Genomic DNA, 24,484 nt, shown 5'->3' on the forward strand with positions numbered 1-24,484 from the left:
AATGCTAACTGCTATTGAATAGTTTTTGTGAGTATTTTCTCACCCTTATCGGTGAATAAGGATACAGATTTGACTTTACCAGAGCATTTTAAATGTGTTACTGCTTTTTAAACACTGATAACCCCCTTTTAGTGACTAGTTAGCCATACAGGCACTCATTTCAATAGACAAATACGAGTCATGCATAGCATAAGTAACATATCAGCTTTAGTATGTTGCTACTGCTGCGGTTATTCCTACAGAACTTCTCTCAGGCATTCTTAAAGACACCTAAGGAATCAATCCCAACCCTTACCTGCCCACCACCCACCCTCCCTTTCCCAACCCCCCACCCACCTACAATGAACTGGGATGGTGCATTAATCTTCTCAGAATCAAATACATCCTCCGTAATATGTTGACTGACTGTTTAGGTGCCAGTCAACAACTGAAGGTGGTCATCATGCCCAACCACATCCCCCTGGGTAACTAAAAAATGTATCTGAGCATTTATTATTCAAAACAACTTTTCTAAACGTTTAAAGTGATTGCGTAATTGGGCAGACCAACCATTATAACCGGATGAGATATCCAGACCTGAACATTTTAGCACAGGGGTGCTGCTACCATCAAGTTTTACAGCTGGAATGGTATTTAAGTATCTGTAAGTCGCCTTGGATAAAGGCGTCTGCTAAATAAACAAATCACAATAATTAAGTGGTGAAGTGACTGGCATCCCCTAATGGGGCAGCCTAATTTCCTGACCTTCACTTCTAGCTTTAGCCTCATTCTTTTGTTATTCTATCTGCTTTATTTTCTGCAGACTAATCCATCTTGAAGATAAATATCACACTAATGCATGAGGCTTGCCCCTCATTGCTGCAGTCCGTGAAACAGCTGTGCCTGGCTCACACTTTGAAACTGGGTAAACAGACAGGTGTGTGTAGTATCAAGTGACTCTTTGAAGCAGTTTCTTTGGAAAACCCATTTGAGATTTCAGAACCGGCACAGGAGGGGAAACTTTTATAAGCCTTACATGGACAGGTCTGAACTTCTCATAGGCTGCTGTTAAACCCTGGTCCCATTCCCTAGTACATGGGATATCCAAGTATGGTTTAATGCATGCTAACAGAGGGGGTTGATGCAGCCCCTCTGTAAGGTGCCGCTATTGTTCTGTGGGTGGAAATGATCTGTGGGTTGTGGAGCTTGTGGATGACCTTTAAGGCTCAAACAAGTCCACATGCCTCTGCTGCTCCAGCTGTAGGTTGTACTGCTCAATCTCCCGGTTGGCCTCCTCTACATACTCATCGATAAACTGCTCCATCACTGAGAGGGCAACGATGTAAGGAAAACAGCTGTGTACTCAACAGACCTCAAACACCAACATGAACAGGAACTACAGTAACAATCTACTGTCCTATGCAGCAACTGTTCCTTGCACAGGTCTTTTCTTCACAAAGTTTATACAGCACCGCTACAGGCAACTGTAAAAGTAGGACATGCGTTTTTTGGGGTTTTTTTTTACATAAAAACTACTGTTTCTTTTTTTTTTTTTTGGGGGGGGGGGGTCCAAGATATCTATGTTAGTAACACATTTTATTTTTTAAAAGAAAAATGATCAAAAGGCATAGCTCAAGGTTTATCAAAATAATAACATCAAAATGAAATGTGCACCATTTTTTTATGTTAAAAGAAGGTTTAATTAAGGAGCCACAGGTTACTCTACAGTGTTGGTTACCAGTCTGGCAACATTAATAGTTTTAAAGACATTAAAGTCATAAAGTTAAGCATATGCATGCAACACACGCTGACTAATCATCCTAAACAGGTAACAAATCCTTATATATAAAACCATCCATGAATTCCACTTTTGATCTATTCACAGTTTGTGAATGGTGACCAGTGTACCGTTCCTCAAAGAAGGTTACTTAAATGTAAAACATTTGAAAGGATACATGGATGGAAGTCCATTTTCACTCCAAAGTAGTTAATAAACTGGGTCCCGTTGTAAAAGTACCCGGCCGGGAGGGGTTCCAAGTGTCTCTTCACCTGAATGGAATACAGATGTAGGATAAGGACAGGTTCTTATTAGAAAACTGACACAGAGTTTATTTATTGAATGAGTCAGTGTGGCAGGATTTCACATTGGAACTTGCTAATAGACAGCCTTACTTTAAATTCAGACTACCAGTCAGATGGTTATTTGACCCTACAGTAAGGCCATGTAAAGAATGTAAAGGACAAATTGAAATAAATGAACCCAGTCAGTAAAGTATAGGCCCTCTGCTTCACGCCTAGTTAATATGCATGAACGCTGAATTTTCGTCTGTTGTGTGTATGTGATCATCCTGCAGCGATACTCACATGAATGCTCTTTATCTCCTGCATTGTCAAGATTGCGTGTCTCTTCAGGGCTTTCTTTGGAGGTTTCTGTGAGGAAATACTGATATTGGCAAATTATCTTTTGTAGGAAAGAGGGTTTTTGTTATCAGGATTCTGTTAACTATACTTCAATTGTGACTACATTTAATGTTAATGTAATTTATTAGCAAGGGGCTGGGTTAATGTGTCTCAGGACAGTATGCATATCTATTGTCAAGAATATCTGCCATGGTAAGAGGATTTAATTATCAAATTTTATTCTGAATGAAAAACAACAAATACTGATTATAAAACTAGTAAGAAAGAACGTGAAGAGGAACTTGTTACGTATATGGAACGTCAAGGTTATCTCTGTTCTTCTTCCTGTTTACATTCCCTCTGCCTCGTTTTCTGCTTTGGTCCTAACATCTTGGTAACTTTTTAAAACGTAGATGTTTAAAGCACACTGTCCTCAATAGAATTATCCAAATCATGGTACATCAAGTACATTAATCATTAACCAATAACTTGTCCTACTGCAACATAAATAGTGGCATTTCTTTGTGCAAATCAGTTTATTTCTTACATGTACTATGTGGGGGAAGCTCAACGGCTATACTCTTGGACATGACTCTGAGAGCTCTTTTCAAGGACAGAAAAGTCACCAGGATGTGATAAATGAATCAGAAAATGATACAATGTGAATCTAAACAACAAGCAGAGCATATTAATGAAGATTATACTTGATGCTAGTTGCTCTTTGGTACTACTGTACTTACAAACCCTAACTCAATGCCTGAGTTGTTTATTTCTGGTTGGGGTGTGTTTTTCCTTTCAAAACGAATTGGCTTTGAGAATCAAGCACCATATCTCTCAACACACTATTACTTTACACTTTCAAGCCATTTTTAAATATGATAGTAAATGGATCCACTGCTGCATTGCAGTTCCACAGGGGTGAGCTTTGAAAGGAAAGACGGGCTGGTGTTACCTGATTGGCACACTGTCTGAGCCAGTCCCTCAAGGCCTCCTCACTCAGACAGGTGCCATCAAACACAATGAAGCAGTCACAGGGTTCCCTCCTGCTGGCCCCCTTCTGAGAAGGGCGAGAGGGCCCCTCCTGCACAGGAAGCAGGCTCAGGCTGTTGGTCAGGGTGTGGTGGCTCACTTCAACCACCTTCTCAGAGTCTGGCAAATTAATAATATGGGATTTAATTGCTGAGGTATTATGTTTATATATTGAGCTACCCTGTCCAGGCAGCAAAAAAAAAAAAGTACTAGTAAGTCAGTAGTACAATATAGATCACATATAGGTAGTAAGATATATAATACTTACTAAATAAATAAATACTGTTCTAAATACTGTATATCTGGGTAACAAATACAATAAGTGAATATATTAAATTACATTAATAGAAATAGAACAGAAAGGGCAACTGGATGATTTGGGACCAAAACTTGCTTTAAAAAAACTAAATTGGTGACTTATTTAAACATTTAACACATTTAAATGAGAAAATTCAACAGGAATAAAAGGTATATATATATAAGCATTCTCACTTGTGCTTTGAATAAAAAAAAACCTTCACATCCTCCTCTGACACCCTAGTCCAAGAATAAAACAAAAGCATTATTTTTACCTGAAAATCTGATTCTACCCCGGATGTTGTACACATTTCCAGTGAAGGGATTTGGTTTCAGTGACGATTTTAATGCTGTGAAAGTGAAAACTTAATTACATGTATGTGTGTATGCATGTAGACATGATTGCAACATACATGTACTCTTCTCAATAGTGCAAGGAATAGTTCAACAAAACATACATTAGGAGTAAAGTATTATATTGAAACAAAGTATTATGGCAATAACAAGTTAAATGATTCATTATCAGACCAGAGAAGCTAAGCAAGGTCAGGTTAGTAATTTTATGGAGGGGGACCGCCATAAGTGCTACATGAAGTACAGTTGGTGGATCAATAGAGGACGCTCTATTGGCCAGAATTCAACTAATGTATGAGGTCGCTGTGATTAGGGTGTCAGCCTTAACAGAAGAAGTGAAACATCCTGTCTACTCTGTAGACTTAAAAGGTTACATGGTATCTTTCACAGATACCTTGTGTGAATTTTAACACTGGTGACAACTCTACCCTGGGGGATCTTGAGACACTGTTTACCTTTACAGCAAGTCATGAAGCGTGGCTTCTCCAGTGATCGACTGAAGCGGACAGTGATCTGGGTCATGGATGGACAGACAGGTCCAGAACTGAATTTGCATTCACTCCTGGAAGAACATCCAAATTAAAATAAAGTTACTTCGTTCTGGTAACCTTGTAGTTAAATTAGTTTATTCAATGTATTTTTCTTAAATAAAAAAAGATATAAAAGAACATGGGAAAAGCTCAAAAAAGATTTTTCTTTTGGAGAATTCATGTTTGAAAAAGCAGAGTAAACAATTACAATATTTAAAGGGAACAGCACAGACATATCAGACTAAGAAAAGTCTGCTTAAACATTTCAATCCAGGAAATCTAACTGTGCCAGGTTTACAAAACGTAAGAACAAAGATGACAGGTGGAAAGCAGTAACAGACTAATAAATATGGCCTTACTCACCAGCCAGGATACATTAAATATCGTGATCTTAGCAGCCTGGGTTCTGTAAAACTGCTCCCAGATAAAATCATCTCTACGTCTTCATTCCTGGATGCAAGACAGTTTTACAATGGACAGTCTTTTTTGAATATTTCTCTGCTTCATTACACTTATTTAGGATTTGCTCCTTGGTCCAGGTAATGGTGGAATATTTAAGTGCCCCCCCCCCCCCCCCAACCCCTCCCCATCATAAAAACACAAGTATTTAGTAAGATACATCCCCTGCCATGGTTGTTAATATAAAAACAGAGCTATACGTATCATGAAAAATAGTTAACCACAAGTAACACTGTGGTGATCTATACAGACAGACTGACAGGCAGAGACAGACGACTGACATGATCTTCCATATTCCCCCCCCGCCTCTTTGACCTGTGAGGATACACAATACTTCTATATGGGTAACACAACAACAATCAATACATGAGGGAAGACAAAACACTGAGGGACAAAGTCCAGAGTTGCTAATGTCTTTACTCACAAAAGAACCATCATGTTTTCTGTTTATATCACACGATTTACTTATTATGATATATTTAATTAAGTCATGTATTTTTAGTTTACAGATAACATGTTTGTTTCTGTGGGGAGCACAGAATTTTGGCTTTGGACTAAGGCAAGACAGGCAGGCAGGCAGCAAGACGACAACCTGAATGTCAGGAGATATGGAACCTGCTCTCGTTATCCCCTATCTTTTGTCGCTCACCGGGTGACGGCTCCCTTCTCAGCAAGAATGAAGGCTGCTGTGGGGTTGGCAGCTCGGATGAGTTGCTGGAGCTGGAGGAGCAGGGGATGTCTGTGCTCGCCGGTCAGGCCAGTGAACACCACACTGCTGACCACACCTGCAGCGTGGAAACAAGAAAAGCAAGCTCAGGGATTGCCTGGTACAGACTACCTCAGGATAGACACAGATTACAATCATAGGGTTTAGTAAAAAGGTACACATACAGTACAATATGCATTTGTACAGTGTGTTTTATAGCACCTGATCTAATCATTAAAGAGTAACTAGCTTCAAATGTACTGATTTCAGGATTAATAATAATAAATCACAATAATAATAATAATACAAAACGTTGATGACAATGGAATCTTACAGAGTGGTTCTTATTGAAATTACTCAAACACTGTCAACTGAAATGCAGCTCCTGAACTCATAGTCAAAGCACCATAACAGACAATAATATTTGAGCTGCAATAAGAATCACTCAGAATGAATGCAAACACCATAAAACAGTAATAGAACAGGAATACAAAACAATGCTAACATTTTTAACTGTACGAGTTTTGGGCACCCAAGGATGTGAATAACATTACGTTCAGATCCAGTGATTTACACTGACCTCTAGACCACACTGCCTGCATGCAGTACGGGACTCACTCATGTACACATACCTTGAGAGCACTGTTCCAGGAACTTTGGAAATAGAAATCTAAAAGGTAAAAATGAAATTATATATATAAAATGTAATATAATGTAATAAAACAGTACATTTGACTTCATTGCATTTGTCTATAAGTTTGGACATTAGATTTACAGTACACTGATGCATGTTTTTTTTTTTTATTTACATATAATAAACAGTAACAAAACTTGGAAGTGAAGATATAATATATAATGGCAACCCTGTATAAATAGCTTTTTCATCATGGCTTGGGAACGAGCAGCCTGCTCTGACAAAGTCAGTTAACACAGTATCATCAACTCTGGCTTTCAGTGAGCGCTGATCAGGGTTTTTCGAAAGGGCAGCCTCACTCAACTGCTTTCTTCAGGTTACAGATAACAAACTCAACACACCAACTAATCCTCTAATATGAGATCTAATTTTGAAACAGTCGGGACATGCCAGGATGTATTAATAATACAAGCACAGGCAAGCGTAACCCTTAAAACTGGTGAAGGGGAAAAGTCAATCTGTTCTTACACTGCATGGCACAGCATGGCAACCCTTGTCTTGAAGCTTACTCAGCACAAGCCTTTTAACTTTATAAATAACTTATAAACACATATATGTTTGCCTGTTATCTCTGAGAAAAAGAAAGAAAGAAAGAAAGAAAGATTGATCAAAATAGGACCGTGTATTATAATTGCAGAAGGTGTGCTTCAATGATTCACCCCACCCAGTAACTCCCAGAATAATCTATAAAGCTCTCAACTCTGACGCAGGTGTTGTGCTTTCCAGGTGAGGTTGGACAGAGCTAACTGGATAGATCTAATTCAATCAATCATAGTGCATCACCACCATCAAAAAGCGCTTCACGAGATGCAGTAACAATGCATCGTGTAACAGTTGGAAATCATATCATTCCCTTCATAGTTAACCATGGACCAGATTTGTTTTCAAACAAGGTGAACCCACACATAATATGGCAAACTGAAAGATGATCCTGATCTATCATTGAGACTCATATTATTTTATTATTTATTTCTTAGCAGATGTCCTTATCCAGGGCAACTTAGAATTGTTACAAGATATCACATTATTTTTTAAATACAATTACGTTATTTTGTACATACAATTACCCATTTATACAGTTGGGTTTTTACTGGAGCAATCTAGGTAAAGTACCTTGCTCAAGGGTACAGCAGCAGTGTCCCCCACCTGGGATTGAACCCACGACCCTCCGGTCAGGAGTCCAGAGCCCTAACCACTACTCCACACTGCTGCCCATTAAGAATCTTTTTACCATTTGAGAAATATAGCCAAACTTAGACCAATTATTTATGTATCTGATGCCTACAGACTAACCCATGCCTTTTTTTTCATCTAGACTTGGTTATTGTAATGCACTTTTTTCTGGTGTCCCAATACGTGTGGTATCCTGCTTGCAGCTTGTTCAGAATACCGCCGCTAGAATTCTGACTAAAACCAGAAAAAAGTGAACATATTACCCATGTTTTGGTCTCTTTACACTGGCTCCCTGTGCAGTATAAAATTGACTTTAACCCTTTGCGGTCCTATGTTGGACCTGGTCCAACATTGCAATTTTCCCTTTCCGGTCCAATGTTGGACCCTATCCGACATCATCAAAAAGACGTAAATAACAGGTCTCTAGTCGTTTTTTCTCCAGAAAAAGCAGAGAAAACCATTCAATTGCCGAGTGAGACCGATAGGAGCTGAAAATAAAGGGGCGTATCTCATGAATACAGATAACCCCGGCACCACATAGATAACATGGACATAAACAAACAAGATAGCTGCTTCCGCATCCAGCGCTCAAAGAAAATCACAGAGATTTGCCAAGCTTTTTTGAGATACTATAGTAATAAAATAATGACTTGGATCGTATTATTCAGCAGTTTGGTGATAAAACGAGTGATCAGGAGATGATTTATCGGTATGCACTACTATGAAGAGGTATGTGAAATACAACGAACAAGGGTGGGGCGGGGGTGGAGATGCAGTACTGAGTGTCCTGTTGATATGCAGTGCCTTTTAAACCTGTTTTACTGTGAAAAAAAATACTTTTAAACAGCACGTCTAAAATAAACTGCGCGTGTGAAAATAAATTGGACCTGATGTGCCTGACAAGCACTGAATAAATGGACCGCTAAGGGTTAAGATATTGCTGTTAACTTACAAGGCCCTGAATGGATTAGCACCTAGTTAATACATAGATGCAAATCCCCTTCTATTAGCGAAGGCTGCTTATCAGTTTAGAGGTGCCCAGTGTGGCAAACACAAAATCATCAAGCAGGGGACAAAGAATAGAAACGCTACAAAACAATTTCTCCCTCATGTTTTTTTCAATCCTATTAAAAAACTAGTGGGGGGGGGGGGGGGGGGGGGGATGGGACGACACTGAAGCACCCAAAGAAGAGAATAAATACATGACACATACAGCTATGGTCAAAAGTTTTGCATCACCTAGAATTTTAGGATTGAGAAAAAAACAAAAACTACATGAGCATAATTTAGATATTTTATTTAACATCATCTACTCAAAGAAACTACAAAATTATATTGCAAAAGTCTACTGAATGCAAGGGTGATGCAAAACGTTTGGCCATAGCTATACAAGGGATGCTTACATGTGTGAGGTGTAATTTAGTTAGCTTACAGATGAAGTAGCTTAAGAGGCAGATCACATAATTAGATAAAACCATCAGAACCTGAAGAAGTGAAGGACACAAAAGTTTCAGGTAGTGCCTTCTGCAGGGCATTTCTTCAGAAGCATTTGTCTACTTAGTTTCTTACTTGACTTTGTTTCTTATAGTCTTACCTTAGAATTCCGACTGACTGTTTTCAAGTTGTGGATGACATTTTATTATGGGCTATGAAAGGCTGAAAAGAGGTGCACATGCATAAAGGAGCAAGTTGATGCAGGATACCCCTTATAAAAGTTTACCACAGTAAAAGCATTGCGAAGTGTAATACATTCAGTATATGGGAATTGAAGGAACGTGTGTTGTGCTATCACAGGGTCGAGCTCTAAATACCTATGCTCCATGTAGCTGCTGAGCGGATCCACGCAGGCTGTGACTGCGCCCACGGAGAAGGTAGACTGAACGTCGGGGTCAGGGTGAGCCTGCACGGCCTGCACAGCGTCGATAGCGTCTGTGTATCTGCAGCAGAGAGAGTGAGAACGTGAGAGGTGACAGCGCGGTACAGGCAGGGAGCCAGGGCTCAGGACAGGACTGTGGATTCTCAGAAAACACCCCTCCAACCTTACCAGCATGGGCCTTGGCTTGAAACCTGGGGGACCCTCTTTACAAGAACAAATACATATTGTACACCCAAGATAAGCTTGTATTGTGCGTCATGTTTTGTTCTCTCCTCTAAGTGGGTTTTACATTGCGTTTGCTGAGAGCAAAAAGATTCCACACAATACCACTACTGCTCAGTACAGGATTCCACAGAAAGTTTAAAAGAAAAAAAAAACGTAATATCTGTACACTCCACCCTATTGTTGGGAGAATAGTCCCTGAGTAAGAAGGAAGCTATTGCACCAGCACAAACCTGCATGGGTTATGTGCTTCAATGCTGTGCAAGTTAATCAATTTGTGGAAGACTATGCATGGAAAAACAGACTGCCAAGCAGTACGGAATAAACAGACATGTCACATCATACACACAGAGTGCCACCTCTGTCAACTTCAGTAGGCGTTGATGAGATTGGAACAGCATTCCACCCTTGTGATGCAAAGGTGCTTTTTTGTTATTACAACCTTAAGAGAACATATATTTCACATGATGGAGCACTGACACACAGTTCAAACACATCTGGACATGGGAATCTCCATTGTATATGTATTGTAGAAGCTCACCTAAATTAAATCTGAAGAGAAAAGAGAAAGAAGAGGAAGAGGAAGAAGAAAACAAACTAGTTGCAGAATGTATTTTGTTCCTGAACAATTTGGTACAAACACATATCCCAAGTAAATTAGCTGGCAAGGAGAGCCACCCAGCATGCCAATAAATGAATGTGGGTAGGGCTTGCCAAATTGATGACATAAATGGCACCCAGAACACACAGAATGCTTTTTACATTCCCTAATCAAGCTGGCATGTACTGGCAACAAGGACACACAAAAGGGATGTTCCCACAGTTTGACTTGAGATGCAAGACAACATTACATTTGGAACAGACAACCCAGAGGAGAGTCTTTATTCAGTCTTTGAAAGGTATTCGTGTAAGAATGAGCTGATATTTCAGCACATACCCAGGAGTGATCACTAGCAGTCTTAGTCTCTTGCATGTGTAGGCTGATTGTCGCTGGGTCTCAAGAACACTTGACAGGTAACGCTGGAAGTTCACGGCACTGAAATAATCGCAGTCATCAGGTGCTTGCCTATAGATTGCCCACCTGAAAACAGCACAGGAAGGTGAGCACACAAGGACAGTAACGTTCAAATTATACATTAAATAAATACATCATATGCCTTATTTATTCAGTAGTATAGCTCAAAGCTAACTCTCAGCTTGTATTTTTTATTGTTATATTCCTTACGGAAACAATGAAGTTACACTAGCACATAAACATTTTAAATTATATAGATATCACAAAAGGTAAAATAAATAAAATAAAAAATACAAAAAGGCACTAGGAATTGGGTCTCTCTACACCGAGGGTCTCCAACCCTGGTCCTGGAGAGCTACAGGGTCTTCTGGTTTTCATTTCAACTGAGCTCTCATTTATTTCAATTGCACCAATTATTGGTTAATTAGTCAAGATTAACAGATGTTCCAGATCTTTAGCCATTGATGGAAAGACACCTAGAAAACCTGCAGGATTGGTGCTCTCCAGGACCAGGGTTGGAGATCCTGCTCTATACTATAACTTGTTTCCGTCTGGTTGAAAATATTTTGCTTCAATCAATAGTAACTGATTGCTGAACAAACTTACCTTCCATGTTCTTTGTTCAGATTTACTAGAAAGTTGCAAAGGCTGTCTTTATGGCTTCCAGGGAGCCCTGTAATGATGGTGATTACCACCTAGGAAAAAAGACAAAAAAGTTTGAATGTAGGTGATCATGTGACAGGCCCTGTGTGACTCATGTTCCGTTATGCCTCTAACTGAAACATGCATTTATCAACTTAATCTTGGATAGCCTCTGTGGCTTTTAAATGTTTGGGGCTGTGGCAATGTGCCCTGCCCTTGTGTGCGTTTCTGTGTTGTATGTTGCGTGTTGTGTGGAAATGTTGGTGTATAGTCATTGGTACACGGGATATAAACGGGTCTGTGTTTCACGTGTGATATAAAATTGTATAATTATATTTGAGCACGGGGTTGCACATAATGAATTCACGTGCTGGGATTCAAGTGAATAATTAATTAGTAATTGAATCCCAGCACAACAGTATATATAGAGACACGTAGCACTCACTCGGGGTTGGGTGTTCGGTGAGTGGAGAACGAGTGTGGAGAAGGAGCCAGCCTTGTGACAGGGGTTTTTAACATTTTAACCATTAACGGTCCATTTATTCAGCGCGTCTCAGGCGCGTCAGGTCCAATTTATTTTCACACTCCAGCCCCGCCCCACACCTTGCACGCTATATTTTTCAAATACCTCATAATAATAGTACATACCGATAAATCATCTCTTGATCACTCGATCAACTCCTCAATAATGCGATCCAAGTCGTTATTTTATTACTATAACATCTAAAAAAAGCTCTGCAAATGCCTGTGATGTTCTTTGAGTGCTGGATGCGGAAGCAGCTATCTTGTTTGTTTATGTCCGTGTTATCTATGTGGTGTCGGGGCTATCAGTATTCATGAGATACAGCCTTTGTTTTTGTTTTTTTTCGGATTCTCTCGGCTCCTATTGGTCTCACTCAGCCATTGAATGGGTTTCTCTGCTTTTTCTGGATTAAAAACGACTAGAGACCTGTTTTTTGCGTCTTTTTGATGATGTTGGACAGGGTCTGACATTGGACCGGGAAGGAAAAATTGCAGTGTCGGACCAGGTCCGACATAGGACCGCAAAGGGTTAATCCCTAGATGAGTGTGACACAGTCAAAAAGTGACATCACAGATTACAGGACCATACAAGATCTGCATTCTTAAAAAATACAATCCATGAGAAAAAACAGCATTCTAATGATTCTGTTCAGGAACACTCCTCAATGTTTTAAACAGGGGTGTAGCTACCTTTTCACTTTCCTCATGGATGTTTGCCGGTAAACTGGGATGATGAAAAAGTGCAGGAAAGTGAGTTCTTTTCACTGGCTCCTTGCCAACACTGCTGACTTCAAAATGCTTCATGAATCTGGAATTTTTTAAAAACGGTTTTGAGATGAGCTTGCACAGCAACAAGCTTATACTAAAACAAAACATAGCCATCATTTAGAGATATAAACCATTAAATGAACCCACGTTTCCAGCTGTGGGAGCTCTGCAGAGGCAGCTTGGCACCACCTCTCACCCACTGGGATTGAATGGCTCTCGTAAAGCTTTTGCAGCTTGGCGTGCCTGCAAGACAGTAGACAGTCAAAGCCAGTAGTGTAAAATAATTAATTATTTCTAGATCATCATAAAGCACCTTTTAATATTCAACAATACAGGGAAAGAGGTTCTGAATTTGGAAAGTACAAAAGTTACAACCACTTGTTCACTTTATATCGGAGGTAAAGGTAAGCATATATACAGGGATTTGTCCTGTGGACAACTGTACATATTTTGGTAACTAAAGAACACTTCACTTGAAATATTGACACCTGCTATACTAGAAACAGAGATCCCTGAGGCCTTACACACATTTTTACCAATGAACACTTTGATTACTCACATGTTTGTTTGTTCTTCTGACAGTTGCTCACTCCGTACCATCTTCAGCACAACTCCAGAATCATCTAACTGCTGTTTCCATGAAGCCAGCACCTGGGAAAGCAGTAAAGGGGGAGTTATCTAGACAAATCAGTCAAACAACAATTCAGTTGAAACAGAGTCTTAGATCAGTAAAGTTCTATCAATTATACCTACACAGTGAGAACATTTAGAACAGAACACCTTTACAAACAGAAATAGCAAGACCAAGCTGAATACATATCTACTGGCTTTACTGCCCCAGCTGGTGCCACAGTAGTGTGCTTTGAAACATTTGAGACAGGTGCTCAATACAGTACATGTTTATACATTGGGTTGCTGTAATTCTGTCAGGTTTTGTAGTGTTGTTACAGTACAGCAAGACTGGCAATGAAAGTGTAATCACCATAAGACTACAGCATATACAGCAGACACAAGTAGGTTTATATAAATCATGTGGAAATCAGATTAATTAGCTACAGAAATGTATTTTATTATTATGTTGATGCAGTTTAATTTGTGGCTTGAGAACAATGAACTCCTCTTGCGCATGAAATGCACAGTTTGAAAACATGATTTATTGTCAAACACAATTCAAAAGAAAATGTAGTATCCTGGTTAGATTGCTAGCAGTCTGTTACCTGTGAATAGAAAGCCTTGTAGCTCTTGGATTTGGGCAGCAGTGCAAAGGCGAGACAGTTGGATGTGGAGTGAAGCTGGAAGGGTAAGTGAGGGAGCAGAGGTCTCTTATACTCAATAAGGAGCATAGCAACGACACTGGGGGAGTCCTGCAACCAAGGTAAGACATCATTAGTGGAATTCTTTTTCAGAATCAGACAGCTGAAGAAGGTTGCGTAGATTGATTTTTTCAACACAAGTATTAAATGGTGACTTGCTCCGATAACATGGACTTGAAATAGGGAGCAATACCAGAACAACAAAGGTAAGCACATTTTCATTCTCCACAAGAAAATGGCTTAGTTATTTCACTGTCTGGGAACGTCTGCTGAAACAGCTTAACTCCTTCACATGATTTGTGTGAGTAGTGGTTTTTAATTACGTTTAATGCCCATATTATTTCAGACTTCGGTTTTAGTTACAGAAGACGACTGTCCCAGAAGCACTCAAACCTGAAGTACTAGACGGCCTACTACTACTGATGCGGCTACACCCAGCGATTTAACTGATGAGCCAAAGTCATTTTTAATGTTCATTGCACTACTGACTTTTAAATCACAATGTTTTTGCCCTTGCATGTGACTTTTTAGCGCCGACTCGCCCATGTTGCTGATGTCAAAGCTTTTCATACAACACTGGCATTGTCCTTTATATCGATCACTTTCGTCTTCCTGCAGCCAGTCACTGTAGGTCTTGTTTTCAAGCCATCCTTCATTGTAAAGGCACTTGCCTGGCATTTCTGAGTGAATTTAAAGCGTTTTGACGACGGCACTCAAGAACTAAACACACAGCTAACTGAACCGTTATTAAGCAGCAACCACAATCTCTCCCAGCTCTGGTGAGCACAGAACTCGCAAGAGAACACACTTGACTGACAAGGCAGTGAGCCAATCCAGCCAAACCAAATTAGGTAATATCCGAATGGTTGTTTGAAATATATTTGTGGGGCTTAAAAAATGTGGAATGCAACAAGTAAATAAAATGAAAAAGTACCCAATTAAATCATGACTTTTCCAGACCCTATAATAAAATGCCAATTTTCCAGGGTATTCCAGGACTGGATTTTGTTAAAGCAGTTTTAAATGACTTTCTAGGTTTTCAAGCACATGTACGAACCCTGCTTAAAATAAACTCACAATCCTCAGCCCTGGCTAAGGGAAGAGGAACAAAAATAAATAATAATAAACTGAATTAAATAGACATCCTATAAATAATTACCTTTGTATTCAAAGATAAAAACTGTCACTGACTAAATCAAGAAATGACTGCCAGTTGCCATTTATAAGCTTTCTCTTCTCTAAGCCAAGATCTGGACATCGAACAATTGAAGAAAAGCTCAAAGATAGCACCAGAGGCCACACACCCTAGGGGTTAAAAGGAAAGAAGGGCTGCAGAGGTGAAGAAGTGTGGTTCTCTAGGTACTGTGTGCATTCTCTATAGCACTCTCATTAGCACACACACGCCTTAACTGGGTGCATGCTCTTTAACAGATAGGGTTATTAGTTACACAATACCCTTTGTGCAAAGCAGCAGCTTATTTCATTCTACTAGGAGAGCCAGAACAATGCTCCACTTTCTTTCCCTATTGTAAGAGCCTCAGAGGCTTTTTTTTAAAAAGCTCTAAAGTTAAGGTTATGTGTTTGATTTGGAAGGCTTGCTAAACAAAGATAAACTGTTCATTGGCCAAACTGTATTGTACGGCAGTGCCTATAAAAGTAATGGTGTTGTCGTGAATTGAGGTTGCTGTGTTGCAGTGCTTGTCATTGCATGTTTTTACAGAGAAGTAAACTGTAACACCAGTTCTTACTCACAAGAAAGTCTAAGACCAAAATGTAAGCTACCATATTCTGCCCAAGACCAAAGTTCTCATACATTCATCACCTTAAACTGCGCAGAATAATAATAAAAAGGATATTTATAAAGTATAAACAATTTGCATTGCTTGATATAGCTTTCTCACAGATTCCAAAATGAAAGAGGCTTATACAACATATATCCAGGATGTGTTTGGGTACTGTACCTTTACAATGGATGGGTACCCTGGTTTTCAAGTACTTGTGAATACCTCTAACAGAATTTTTCCAACTAGAAAGTAATATCTGTTTGCTTTACTGCAATCTACAATTAAAAATCCAACCTACCCCATCGTAAAACTTGAGTGCATTGATCAAATTCTTGGAAATCGTGACGCTGCCATAGTGAGGATGGATAAAAAGAATTCCTTCTGAAAAGAAACTGATTTTCCCTGAAAGACAGAAAAGACATGTGCTTAAACAGGCAATTCATCAGAACAAACAATCAAATACATTATATGTGATAATAAATGTGCAGCCTTGATCTCTCTCTGAGTGTGGCTTCTGTATAACAAAAAGGACTAAGAACAACTGTTATGTACCTGAAAACATTTCAAGGTGCCTTCACTATCGGAATAAGGTTTTTGTGTATTGAGGAATCTTAACAGACTGCTTGCAGTGTACTGATTTACTGTACGTAGTTCTCAAGAAAACTGACTTCAGTGGGTGTTTTCAGGTAAACCCCATAATGAACCCGTAGCTGACCGTTTCAGTTCTAAGGTGTATAATGCTGTTAACACAATGACGTCCCCAGTCGAAGACATACCTTCCTCTGGCCAGGCCAGCAGGTTACTGGAGTAAATGAAAGTTGTTTCTCCTACAGAAAGGGGGCTTCCAAGGCAGGTCTCTTCCTCCTCCTGAACATACAACAGAAGACATCATTTATGATCCCACCCCACGTAACTGAATATGAATGTAGCCCCATCCTAAACCACAGTGTGGAGTAGTGGTTAGGGCTCTGGACTCTTAACCGGAGGGTCGTGGGGGACACTGCTGCTGTACCCTTGAGCAAGGTACTTTACCTAGATTGCTCCAGTAAAAACCCAACTGTATAAATGGGTAATTGTATGTAAAAATAATGTGATATCTTGTGACAATTGTAAGTCGCCCTGGATAAGTGCGTCTGCTAAGAAATAAATAAATAAATAAATAAATAAATAAATAAATAATAGCAGCTGTAGAAATCAAAATTCAACATTAGAACTCTTGAAGGCATGTGCAAGATACTCAGCAGCCATTCAAATGGTTATTACTGGTTTCCCACCACATTACTCTCCACTTAGCCACAGATTAAGGAATGGTCTTTGGGGATGTTAAGTTTCAGTAGTACAGTTCTCTTTTGGCAGCTTACCTTTAGCAGCTGTTGTACCTTCTCAGATAGCTTAACATCACTGTCCTCTACCTAAAAATAAGGAAACAAATAATGTATAAATTAATATGACACATAGTTACAGCTAATAATCTATGGCACAATGACTAGATCACATACTGAGTTATTAATATGAAAGGCCATTAGAAGCAATAACTTACGAGCCAGGAGACGTATATTGGAATGGATGCCGTCAGGATGGTAAAACAGCTATCTGTGGAAACACTGTCATCTGCAGGACAGAACAGGAAATGTAATAACCACTAAGGGGGGAAACCGACGCACTTGATTGTGATCGTGTGTTTTCAACTAACCAGGGTATATCATGTAACATATTGCATGTCCAGTGCCTGACTGATTGATCAAGTTAAGAATTGCAACAACATATGTTTAATAACAAACAGCACTTGCCTTGTTCTTTCACAAAAATACAGGACTCCAGGAATGATTCTGAGAATACCACTGAACCCAAAACTCCTCTCCCTCCAAGCAAGTCTGGAATGTCATACACAGTCATGCAGGCCTAGAGAAGAGAATAAAACACAGTGAAGTTCTTCTAACAGTACTGGGAAAGCATTAACTCTATTTATATCTTAAACTCTGTTTATAAATATATTTCTGCATTAACCCTTTGCAGTCCATTTATTAATTGCGCGTCAGGCACGTCAGGTCTAATTAATTTTCACACACGCAGTTAATTTTAGACGCGCTGTTTAAAAGTATTTTTTTTCCACAGTCAAACGGGTTTAAATGGCCCTGCATATCAACAAAGCACTCGCTAGGCATCTCCAGCCCCGCCCCACCCTTTCGTTCGCTATAGTTTTCACCTATGTAAGAAATAAATAATAATAAAAATAATAGTCGTACATACCGATCAATCATCTCCTGATCACTCATTTTATCACCAAACTCCTCAATAATGCGATCCAAGTCATTATTTTATTACTATAACATCTCAAAAAAGCTCTGCAAATGTCTGTGTTCTCTGTGCGCTGACTCGCAGTCAGCCAGCTTGTTTACTTCAGACCGCCCCCGTTATCTGATACCAGGGCCATGTATGACTAATCATGAGATACGCCTTTTTATTTTTTTTTCGAGACTTGTCTCGGCTCCTGTCGCTCCCACTCGGCAATTGAATGGTTTTCTCAGCTTTTTCCGGAGAAAAAACAACTAGAAACCCGTTTTTTGTGTTGCTATAATGATGTCGGACCCAGTCCGACAAAGGACCTGAGAGGAATAATTGCAATGTTGGACCCAGTCCGACAATGGACCGCAAAGGGTTAAGGGAATTAAGTCATAACTTACAGTTTTGACTAAGGACCTACTGCCATCATTTTCCAAAGGAACAGTTCTGAAAAAAATAAACATTTATTTAACAAAAAAGTTTAAGAAAGCATAAAGTGGAAATCTCTCTGAATGGATGCAAGTTCACATACAGTGCCTTGCGAAAGTATTCGGCCCCCTTGAACTTTGCGACCTTTTGCCACATTTCAGGCTTCAAACAAAGATATGAAACTGTAATTTTTGGTGAAGAATCAACAACACAATGTGGGACACAATCATGAAGTGGAACGAAATTTATTGGATATTTCAAACTTTTTTAACAAATAAAAAACTGAAAAATTGGGCGTGCAAAATTATTCAGCCCCCTTAAGTTAATACTTTGTAGCGCCACCTTTTGCTGCGATTACAGCTGTAAGTCGCTTGGGGTATGTCTCTATCAGTTTTGCACATCGAGAGACTGAAATTTTTGCCCATTCCTCCTTGCAAAACAGCTCGAGCTCAGTGAGGTTGGATGGAGAGCATTTGTGAACAGCAGTTTTCAGTTCTTTCCACAGATTCTCGATTGGATTCAGGTCTGGACTTTGACTTGGCCATTCTAACACCTGGATATGTTTATTTGTGAACCATTCCATTGTAGATTTTGCTTTATGTTTTGGATCATTGTCTTGTTGGAAGACAAATCTCCGTCCCAGTCTCAGGTCTTTTGCAGACTCCATCAGGTTTTCTTCCAGAATGGTCCTGTATTTGGCTCCATCCATCTTCCCATCAATTTTAACCATCTTCCCTGTCCCTGCTGAAGAAAAGCAGGCCCAAACCATGATGCTGCCACCACCATGTTTGACAATGGGGATGGTGTGTTCAGGGTGATGAGCTGTGTTGCTTTTACGCCAAACATAACGTTTTGCATTGTTGCCAAAAAGTTCGATTTTGGTTTCATCTGACCAGAGCACCTTCTTCCACATGTTTGGTGTGTCTCCCAGGTGGCTTGTGGCAAACTGTAAACAACACTTTTTATGGATATCTTTAAGAAATGGCTTTCTTCTTGCCACTCTTCCATAAAGGCCAGATTTGTGCAGTATACGACTGATTGTTGTCCTATGGACAGAGTCTCCCACCTCAGCTGTAGATCTCTGCAGTTCATCCAGAGTGATCATGGGCCTCTTGGCTGCATCTCTGATCAGTCTTCTCCTTGTATGAGCTGAAAGTTTAGAGGGACGGCCAGGTCTTGGTAGATTTGCAGTGGTCTGATACTCCTTCCATTTCAATATTATCGCTTGCACAGTGCTCCTTGGGATGTTTAAAGCTTGGGAAATCTTTTTGTATCCAAATCCGGCTTTAAACTTCTCCACAACAGTATCTCGGACCTGCCTGGTGTGTTCCTTGTTCTTCATGATGCTCTCTGCGCTTTAAACGGACCTCTGAGACTATCACAGTGCAGGTGCATTTATACGGAGACTTGATTACACACAGGTGGATTCTATTTATCATCATTAGTCATTTAGGTCAACATTGGATCATTCAGAGATCCTCACTGAACTTCTGGAGAGAGTTTGCTGCACTGAAAGTAAAGGGGCTGAATAATTTTGCACGCCCAATTTTTCAGTTTTTTATTTGTTAAAAAAGTTTGAAATATCCAATAAATTTCGTTCCACTTCATGATTGTGTCCCACTTGTTGTTGATTCTTCACAAAAAATTACAGTTTCATATCTTTATGTTTGAAGCCTGAAATGTGGCAAAAGGTCGCAAAGTTCAAGGGGGACGAATACTTTCGCAAGGCACTGTAAATCACAAAAACTGCCAAAACAACAACTACTTTAATATAACCTTTGCACAGCAAATAGCTTTCAGATGAACAGTAACAGCAAAAAGGAAAAGAAATAAACCAACCTTCCTTCGTCATTTACAGCTTGAATATAGAATGTAGTTTCGGATCTAAAGAGAAAACAGAAATGGCAGTCATATAAGCACACTATCAGATCAGTCAGATAAATACACTATCAAATCAGGGAAATCAGAGAAATCATGAAATATTCTCAACAGTTTGCCAGTAAAATGCCCGACAGGAGAACAATGTGAAAATATCAGAACTATAGAAATGTACTGTACCGGAGTGCATTCTTGTACTGTGTAAGATTGCAGCAGTCCAGGGATGACTGGAATGTCTGATTGGCCATGTCCTTTGCCTGTTATAAGCAAAATGAAGTACAGGCGTATTTAAATAAAAAATAATAATGACGTACTTAATAATAACAAATACATCCATATATGACCCAAAGCCAAAAGTACTGGGTGCCTGACTTGTGGGGGCCCCTGTACATACAACAACCAGAAAATACAGAACTGTGCAACGGTTCTTTAAAGAATTCAATACACCCCAGAACAAGGGAATATGTGTGATGGGATGAGACAGGTGACCAATAGGGGAAGACAATACATTGTAACACATGAGGCACCAATCAATATGTGTGCAGAAATCCAATACTATAAATCTGTGATTGTGATTGTTGGTGCCTAAAGACTGGGTTTGTTTCAATGTATGGGTAAGAGGGGTCCTCACCTTGGTTGCACTGAATGTGCAAGAATAGCATTTGATACCCGCCAGAACGGCCTGGACTGTGGCTTCATATATCTGAGACAAAATCCTGCAAGTCAGAGAATACATTTTTAATACAGTTGTTCTATATTTATTAACATTATAGAAAAGTAGATCACCATGACAGTGATGCACGTACAGACAGGCAGACTGACATACTGACATTATTTACATAGAACCATGTTTCATAACTGCTGGGTAAGTGGTTCACTACACACATTATAAAACTCTAAAGTATGACATACAGATGGCGTATATATATGTGTTGTCAGAGACATGATCAAAAATAGTTTAATATGGATTTAAAAAATAAAACATGACAGGCAGGTTGACAGCTTCAGAGACATAAAAACAGAAATACAAATCAGCTTACATCAGTTCTGTTTTCTTGTACTGTTCATTGCCATTCCCTGTTGGTAGAAATAAACAGTTAAATAAACTACTACTAACTTTATCTGCACAAACAATTGTTTAACAAAAAGTGACCAAGTGTCAAAGTTCTGGGTACAAGGTGTTCACGTGTACCCAGGTGGAACTTTAAGATAATCGCCTGACTCTTACAATGACATTGCAAGGTGAACGATTGTGGATTTGTGTACGGTGAACAGTAAACAGAATTCAACAAGCATTTTTTAAAATTATTATTATTTTTTTTAATTTAGTCGTTGCCAATTAGTTTTTATTATTTTCTCCCCAATTTGAAATGCCCAATTATTTTTAGGCTCAGCTCACCGCTACCACCCCTGCGCTGACTCGGGAGGGGCGAAGATGAACACACGCTGTCCTCCGAAGCGTGTGCCGTCAGCCGCCCGCTTCTTTACACTCTGCAGACTCACCGTGCAGCCACCTCAGAGCTACAGCGTCAGAGGACAACGCAGCTCTGGGCAGCTTACAGGCAAGCCCGCAGGCGCCCGGCCAGACTACAGGGGTCGCTGGTGCGCGGTGAGCCCGAGGACACCCTGGCCGACCTAACCCTCCCTCCCCCCAGATGACGCTCGGCCAAATTGAGCGCCGCCCCCTGGGAGCTCCCGTCTACGGTCGGCTGTGGAATAGCCTGGACTCGAACCGGCGACGTCCAGGCTATAGAGCGCATCCTGCACTCTAGCGAGTGCTTTTACTGGATGCGCCACTCGGGAGCCCCCCAACAAGCATTTTTAATACTTCTCCAGGTAAATTCTGCTAAAGAGACATTGGGCCACATTCACAAATCTTTACTGTAAAGTAAGCACCATGACCTACATCCATAGTAGTGGATTCCCGATATTAAAAATGAAAAGAACATATGCATATGCATAGGCAGACATAACCGTTTCAAGAAGCAAAGCTTCTATCCAGGTGAGTCCTGTCCAGGGATAAATAAAGGAACTTACCCAAGTATGGGACATGAGTAGTTCCAAAGAAACAGGTGCGTGCACACGCCAGGGGTCCTTTAGGGGCCACGCACTGTACAAGCTGGGGATTGCGCATTATTACAAAAGTGCAAGTGGAAATGGAAGAATACAGCACATTTTTCATGGTGTAAATAAAAGTCATTAGAAATGGAAGTGTGTGAACAAAAACAAAGCATCTCCGGGGACATAAACTAAAGGGAATGTTGTATCAAATTGAATTGTTTGTAAAATAGATATATAAATAAGATCTGGATCACTGATATGCCCAGAGGCAGTGAAATAGTTAATTTCTACTGTTCACCACCTATAACAGAACACAATATATACAGGTCTACCACCTGTACATATATTGTCAGAAAATGAGTGGTCTGTGTGATTAGGGCTCTGTTCACAGGTTTGGTAGTCAGAAAGCTCAAGGAGCGTGCCATGGCAAATCAGTTTTACCATGTGCTTGGCAGCGGCGCCTCCAATCCCAGCGTTCCGAACCTGGTGCCCCTTTGACGGAAAGGTGAAGCAGTAAGAGTTCAGGTACTCTCTTGTGGAGTGGCATCCAAAAAGCACAAACGGCTGTCGGCTTTTACTGAAAGAACAATCCCCCAAAAATATAAACCAGGTTGTACGAGAGAGAGAGAGAGAGAGAGAGAGAGAGAGAGAGAGAGAGGAGGGGAGGGTTCAGTGCATACCTTTTGTCAGTAATATGGCTGGAAATCAGTCCATGAGTACAATAATTGCGAAAGGGCTGAAAAAAAAAAACAGGACATTTGGCACCTGTTTTTAAAAAGCTGTCATCAAGAAAAGCTTTAAAGATAGGTCTAAATAGTAACTAAAAAAATCTAACACACAAAACAAAAGATAAGTGGATAAAGTGAAAAAGCTCTCAGTGATTTGAAGAACAACTGCAGGTATCATGTCAAACTGGAGAGGCACTGGACTAGCAGTGGATTGAATCTTCTCTTAAGAAACCAATGCCACATGATCACATTTCAGAAACACAAATGTGGCTTTCCCTGTAGCAATCCTAGTAGATACATTATAATAAAAGCATTGGTATCTAGCTATAAAAAAATAGCTGGGATTGAATTGCATATTAGCTTTGATGGACTTCAATAATGAGTAAATTATGACTATGACTAAACACAAACACACACACATACATAAAACAGACTGAAAGCACACATGCTCATACATACACGTCCTTAAACATGCATATTCATACATGCATGTGCATACGTAATGCAGATTGTAGCATGTGTTCCAACATAAATAAACATACATTCATTAGACCAAGTTCCTTGCTTTGTGCCTTTTTTGACTTACCTCCCCAGCCTGTGCCTCAGACAGCTCCATGATGTAAGAATGGCTGTCAATGTCAAAGTTGGAGTAGAAGCTGGCCCACTGTTTCTCAAATGTCACCAAGTCCTGAAATCACAAAGAGGAAGTAAAACTCATTTTATTACTCTGAAAGAGTTAAGTGTGTACTGGTGACAAAAACAGTATCTTTAAAAATGGGCCCTGTAACTGGCACATTAGCTTGTACGATAGCAAAGTAGAACTGTCAAGGGTATGTTTACTTAGTGAGAATATCCATGACCAGGACTGGCTGTGCCATTATTCCTTTCCTTATTATGTGGTTATTCCAGGTTATTGGATAAGAATGTTATGAACAATGAATATATATTTATAGTCTCTAAGAACCCTGTACTCTCAGGCTCTCGAGTAACTTACACCTTTCTCAGCCAGAACACAACACCATATTACTGGTGGAATGCAAGACAAATTTCTCCTGGAGGCTAAAAATAACATTTCAGACACTGAGATTGTGAAAGGTAAAGGTTACAGTAAAGCATTCAGAGCTCTGAAGAGGTCTCCTGAAAATGTGGGATTTGTGTAGGGCTGTAAATACATCAGCAAAAAAAAAATCAGATGACATGACCTTTACACATCAATGTAAAAACATGTTTTTTTTTAAATAAATAAAAAAAATAAGGCAATTCCTTTCCCAATACTCAATAACTAAAGAATATACACTGTACAGTGAAATTAAGGGACCAACAAAACAGGGTCTTAATAGGG

General features: G+C 39.7%; 1 protein-coding gene across 2 annotated transcripts in view; it reads right to left on the reverse strand.

Moving 5' to 3' along the window:
* Positions 1-331: 331 nt before the first annotated feature.
* Positions 332-24,484, reverse strand: part of LOC117421378 (dynein axonemal assembly factor 9-like) — a 34,252-nt gene continuing 10,099 nt past the window's right edge. For both annotated transcript variants that reach the window (XM_059034655.1, XM_059034657.1), the window contains exons 8-37: positions 23,729-23,830; positions 23,095-23,150; positions 22,856-22,991; positions 22,391-22,472; positions 21,394-21,430; positions 20,985-21,069; positions 20,534-20,610; positions 20,315-20,359; positions 18,448-18,493; positions 17,554-17,665; positions 17,304-17,374; positions 17,125-17,175; positions 16,540-16,630; positions 16,062-16,165; positions 13,884-14,030; positions 13,226-13,317; positions 12,814-12,909; positions 12,589-12,706; positions 11,341-11,429; positions 10,657-10,800; positions 9,433-9,558; positions 6,387-6,424; positions 5,698-5,833; positions 4,953-5,039; positions 4,515-4,621; positions 3,981-4,055; positions 3,332-3,528; positions 2,344-2,409; positions 1,935-2,028; positions 332-1,305 (exon numbers count right to left, since the gene is read on the reverse strand). In XM_059034655.1, coding sequence (XP_058890638.1) covers positions 1,199-1,305; positions 1,935-2,028; positions 2,344-2,409; positions 3,332-3,528; positions 3,981-4,055; positions 4,515-4,621; positions 4,953-5,039; positions 5,698-5,833; positions 6,387-6,424; positions 9,433-9,558; positions 10,657-10,800; positions 11,341-11,429; positions 12,589-12,706; positions 12,814-12,909; positions 13,226-13,317; positions 13,884-14,030; positions 16,062-16,165; positions 16,540-16,630; positions 17,125-17,175; positions 17,304-17,374; positions 17,554-17,665; positions 18,448-18,493; positions 20,315-20,359; positions 20,534-20,610; positions 20,985-21,069; positions 21,394-21,430; positions 22,391-22,472; positions 22,856-22,991; positions 23,095-23,150; positions 23,729-23,830 — 2,814 coding nt within the window. In that variant the 3' untranslated portion in view covers positions 332-1,198. The remainder of the gene's footprint in view (positions 1,306-1,934; positions 2,029-2,343; positions 2,410-3,331; positions 3,529-3,980; positions 4,056-4,514; positions 4,622-4,952; positions 5,040-5,697; positions 5,834-6,386; positions 6,425-9,432; positions 9,559-10,656; positions 10,801-11,340; positions 11,430-12,588; positions 12,707-12,813; positions 12,910-13,225; positions 13,318-13,883; positions 14,031-16,061; positions 16,166-16,539; positions 16,631-17,124; positions 17,176-17,303; positions 17,375-17,553; positions 17,666-18,447; positions 18,494-20,314; positions 20,360-20,533; positions 20,611-20,984; positions 21,070-21,393; positions 21,431-22,390; positions 22,473-22,855; positions 22,992-23,094; positions 23,151-23,728; positions 23,831-24,484) is intronic.

The sequence above is a fragment of the Acipenser ruthenus genome, chromosome 1, assembly GCF_902713425.1.
Source record: "Acipenser ruthenus chromosome 1, fAciRut3.2 maternal haplotype, whole genome shotgun sequence".
NCBI classification, from domain to species: Eukaryota; Metazoa; Chordata; class Actinopteri; order Acipenseriformes; family Acipenseridae; genus Acipenser; species Acipenser ruthenus.